This window comes from Gossypium hirsutum, chromosome D04, assembly GCF_007990345.1.
Source record: "Gossypium hirsutum isolate 1008001.06 chromosome D04, Gossypium_hirsutum_v2.1, whole genome shotgun sequence".
Lineage (NCBI taxonomy): Eukaryota > Viridiplantae > Streptophyta > Magnoliopsida > Malvales > Malvaceae > Gossypium > Gossypium hirsutum.
In genome coordinates this window covers 51,940,715-51,945,650 of record NC_053440.1, presented here as the reverse complement: position 1 = coordinate 51,945,650, position 4,936 = coordinate 51,940,715, and the positions used below count along the sequence as shown (strand labels likewise).

At 31.5% G+C, this 4,936-nt stretch overlaps 1 protein-coding gene across 3 annotated transcripts; it reads right to left on the bottom strand.

Moving 5' to 3' along the window:
* Positions 1–219: 219 nt before the first annotated feature.
* On the bottom strand, positions 220–3,539 carry LOC107898945 (uncharacterized sugar kinase YeiI). 3 transcript variants are annotated; one of them, XM_041090839.1, is made up of 10 exons: positions 3,469–3,539; positions 3,053–3,252; positions 2,672–2,801; positions 2,498–2,584; positions 2,148–2,195; positions 1,783–1,880; positions 1,539–1,653; positions 1,348–1,430; positions 666–1,218; positions 220–557 (listed from the first exon to the last, which is right to left on the bottom strand). In XM_041090839.1, exons 4-10 carry the CDS (start codon positions 2,553–2,555, stop codon positions 499–501), a joined length of 1,014 nt encoding a protein of 337 aa, XP_040946773.1. In that variant the 5' UTR covers positions 2,556–2,584; positions 2,672–2,801; positions 3,053–3,252; positions 3,469–3,539; the 3' UTR covers positions 220–498. The 3 variants fall into 3 exon arrangements, with proteins under 3 accessions (XP_040946773.1, XP_016680010.2, XP_016680012.2); XM_016824521.2 differs by lacking the exon at positions 3,469–3,539 and having other exon boundaries at positions 2,498–2,600; positions 3,053–3,065; XM_016824523.2 differs by lacking the exons at positions 3,053–3,252; positions 3,469–3,539 and having other exon boundaries at positions 220–579; positions 2,498–2,600; positions 2,672–2,969.
* Between the last annotated feature and the right edge of the window lie 1,397 nt (positions 3,540–4,936).

Sequence of the window (4,936 nt, the reverse complement as noted above, 5' to 3'; positions counted from 1 at the left end):
AAAGCTGACAACTCACAAGCAAAGCATTTTAATAGTATGCATCGGTAAAAGCAAAAATTTTGGGAAAAAAAAACTGAAAACACATGAATCCATGATTATTGAGTTAAAAAATGATCACATGTTATCTAGTCAAGGATTGGATCATGGTTTCGGAAAACAAAGCTCACCCTTATCCGGATGCATTTCAAAAAAGTAAAACCATGAGAAACAAACTTCATATCCCCAAAACAAACAATACCTTAGTAACAAAGGCAATCCAATTCCTTACAACAACAAAGATCAGTATATGTTCCATTCAGTTTAATAATAGACTGAGAAAACAAGATATAGTCATGCCAACAAAATATAAGGCTGCATTGCTATTTATTCTGCAAATATGGTGTATAAAAGCTCAAGTCGCAATTTCCAGGGTTTTTTTTGTATAACAATAAAAGAGGCAAAGCACATATAGCTCTAACTTTGGGTGTTTACCAAAACTCCATGCCCCTTCTTTGGACATTACAGCTTAGATTGATGTTGCAAAAGTTTGGCAGTTGAATATACAATCCTGGCATCACCTGCATAGTGGAATGGCATTTACTTCCACATTATTCAGATAAATATTTAAGTTGCAGATTAATGCTTAACCAATACCCAAAGCAGTGATGATCTAAAATCAAAGGTACCTGTAATTGTTGGCAAACTAAATTGAGAAGGTACATTGCTGTCCACCTCAACCGAAGCTTTGGCTGCAGCTATACCAATTGCTACACTCTGCATCACATCTAAACCTGTAGAAAGGGATGCAATCATTCCACCGACTAGACAATCACCAGCTCCTGTAAGCCTTACAACAGATGCAGGGAGTGCAGGAAAATGCACAGCTAAGAAATTTGGGCTTCTCTCAAGAACCTTAGAATCAGAATACAAATTTGAAGGACAGCTTGATGTCATATTTTCAAATAACTGTCGACTAAATCCATGTTGCTGCGTCTTTTCCAGACAAATTCTCCAGGAGATTGATTCCCCTTTAGTGCATAAAAGTACACCATCTGAACCAATAGTCAAAACAAGAATTTTGACACCCTTCTCCAGCAAAAGCCAGATTGCTGGTTTCAGCATCTGGAACAAAGTATCCGTAGAACAATTATTCCTTTCAATTGGACGAAATAAATTTTGAGAAGATAAAGCATTTGCCATAGCAATTAGTTCATCTTCATTAGGTGAAGCAAAAGTAATCTGCAGAAAACCTCTTGATTAGTAACCAAAAGATAGCAAGAGAGAGATAACTGCAAGGAAAGCACTCAACTGTAACTTACAAACAGTATCACGGATTAGTATAAAACTGCACAAAACAAGCATACTCACATACTTTACAATCGGAGCAATTCTTTTAGATTTTGCAATTGATACAGGCTCAAACCACACTGGGACGTTTGACTCAGCTGCTACTGCAGAAAAACAAACAAACATGTGATGAATAGAAGTTGTAATAGTTAGCAGAAAGCTGAAGACCAACCCAGGGGAGAGACAAATCTAAAGTGATGTTCTAAAAGTACGTCGACAAGAAACTTCTAAAGCAGGAGGACTCAAATTTGCATCAATCATCAATAGAGGAGCAGAATGTATTGTGTGCTTGAATCGTTGAATCCACTCGGGTGTAAGAAACATTTCCTGCATTAAGTCAAAACACACGCACATGAGTACAAAGAAGTTCAAATTTTAAGTATAGTTCTTAAAACTTATACAAGTTACTACTTTTAGTTATATATAAAACAAACAATTTGTTCAAACACTACTTACAACTGCTTCCACACTGGCAACACCAGCCGCCACCTCTCCAGTAACATCAAGTATATGACAGACTGTGGGAGTCTTAATATCCTTGTGCTTCCTAATGCCTGCTTGAAAACCAAAAACAAGTGGAGTATATGTAGCTGGTTTTTTGGTACATCTCAAACAAAAAACTTAAAGCTGTAAGATGTCACAGAAACCCAACTAAAGTGGCTCGTCACATCAGCACTGTTTCTTTAGAAATACAAGAAGTTCGATCAAGCTGACTGCAGTATATATCACATTAACAGGACTAAGATGACCATGTAGCTGCCGCAGATAAAAAAACAACCATAATAAATGACGAACAAATGAATTTCAATACGAAGGTTGACCTTCTGTCCGTAGTCCTGCAGATTTCCAATGCTCCAACAACAAATTTCCTGATAAGAAAGAAAGAGAAAATATTAGTATCAAGGAAATGGTGAAGGGAATAGCCCAAATCTGGTGGTTAAGACATATTTTGATGTAAATAAAATTGGGCATAGGTAAGCGCATATGTATCTCAGTGATCAAACTAGATTATTCAGATTTTTTTCCTGCACCAAGGTTCCATGGATATCAGATAATTACATGATATTCAGGATTACCAGAGATATTACAAATTGATTCCTGGTAAACCATATTATGAAAAATGTATAGATTATCATAAGGCTGCATTAGAGAAAGGTTTAAAGGAAATGACCTGGCATGTCAAATCCCAAAGCACTAATCATAAAAGGCTGAGCTCCAAGTTTTGTCATGCATTCGGCTATGTTCCTGGCCACGCCGCCTTGTACATAATATATCTGAACAAATTATTCCTTACTTCAATAAATCAAAGGACAAAAAGGAAGGGAGAGAGAGATGAGAAAGAGACCTGGCCAGGACAAGTGGTTCTTGGATGTGGAGGAATTGAAGAAGTGGCTTGAATGTCCAAAACCATGCCACCTATCACTACCGGGACTGCCTCTACCTCTCCATCTTTCCTTTGCTTCTCCATTTTCACTCTGGTTTTCCAATATTCTCAATAGTGTGTATCAGAATTCTAGTTGACCTCTAAAATGTTTGTTGGGGCTAAAAAGAAAAATCACAGACCCAAAACCAGGTTCCACTCAAGATTTTGCCATTGTATGGGAGGTATAAAACATTGTTTTTAAGCTAACAAGAACAACCCACTGAAATACAAGTAAAAAAACATATATCTGAAACTAAAACAGAGATGAAAAGGCAAACACAAAGTTGAAGTAAAGATTGATACCTCAAATGAGTCTTCGATGAAGCAAGGGATTTCAAAATCACAAAAAACAGAGGCAAAGAGACAGAGGAAAACGAAAGGAATTATTGGGGAGGGTAAAATGGAATTATTGGGCACCGAATCAGCTATTTTGTGGAGAAGAAACGGAATAGAAATGCCCCCTATTCAACAATGGCTGCATTCGCTCGTAATAGCTCATTCCACTGAACCAAACAATGGTAATGACAGCCAACCAAACACGATATATTGACATGAAAAAGGAAAGAAAGATTAATTACAAAATCACTCCTTCGACATTTTGGTAACTATAAATATTAGCTTAAACATATTGTGAAAATGTAAGCAACTTGAATAAAAAAAAGATTAATTACAAAAGCTTCTGTTTCTCTGATCAAGTTCTTAGAAACAAAAGAATTTACCTTTTTCTTCTTTTAGCTTTGATTTCGAGTTTGCATGTGCTAACTCAAAAATCTTCTATCACCCTGATGAAACCGTCACCACCTACACGATTAAACCACCATTTTCAGAAAATCATTTTTCGGGAAATAAAATATTAATATATATTATTATATTTTTCAATATTATTAAACATACATATTTAATTCTTTATCTTTAGTCATATAATAAATTATTTAATATTTTAATTTTATTTTGATAATAAATTTTTAAAAATAATAATTTTAAATAATATTCTTCACATACTATTTAAAATATTCAATATTAATATTTGAATAATAAATATTTATTACAATTATAAATATATTAATAATAAATATTTTTTAGTATAAAGGTTAAAATATGTCATAAGTCTATGTATTCTTCACAAATTTATAATTTAGTCTCTATACTTTTATTTTTAAGAATTTAGTCCATGTACTTTTTAGATTTGAAAATCAAGTCCAACTGTTGACATTCTTAATTTTTTTTGTCAATTTTATTGATACCACATTTTTAAATAAAAAATACTCACTTGGTAGTCATGTAACTAAAAACTGACGTTGTAATGAACCTGAATTTAATAAATTATTTTTAATATATGCAAAAACAATATAAATATATAAATTTATAGATATAAAATAAACTCAATTAAACAATAAAAAGATAAAAAAAATTTCAAATGTATGTCTGTTTAATTGAAAACAACTTTTATGAAATATTTTTAAAAAATATGTTAAACAACAGAATATATTTTACAAAGATTTATCCAAATAACCAGAAAATATTAACTTTTTCAGGAAAGTAAGTCATTTTCTAAAAATCATTTTCCTAAAGTCATTTTCAATGAAACAAAAAGACCCTTCGTGAAGAAAATGGAGAGGGTTAAATTCCTTATTTAGTATTTCTTTGTTTACATAATTTATATTCAGGTCCTTTTTTAGTTTAATGTAATTCTTTTTAATTTTAAATATAGTTTTAATTTTACTTTTACTTTTATATATTAAATGTAGTTTATAATTTTATTTTAATTATATATCTTATATGTAATTTTAATTTTAATGCTTAATTTTTATATTTGATTTGAAGTTTAATTTTATTTCAATATTTTGTTTCATCTTATTATTTTTATCGTTATTTATGTATTTTAATTGTATCCTTCTACCTATTTATTATTATATTTAATATATACCTATTTATTTATATAATTATTTATGTATTTAATTGTAATTTCATTTTTTTACGAAATTAATTTTTTCCTTATATATTTTTTGCATTAATTTGTACAAATCCCATTATGGCTACAGTAATGGGACAATTTACCAATAAAAACCCTTTTTTCTAAAAATTACCAAAATGGGTCCATTATTTAATTATTTATCAGAATGGTCCTTTTCTGCGAAATCGCGTCCATGTGGACGCGATTTCGCGGTTTCGCGGTTTTTCCCACGC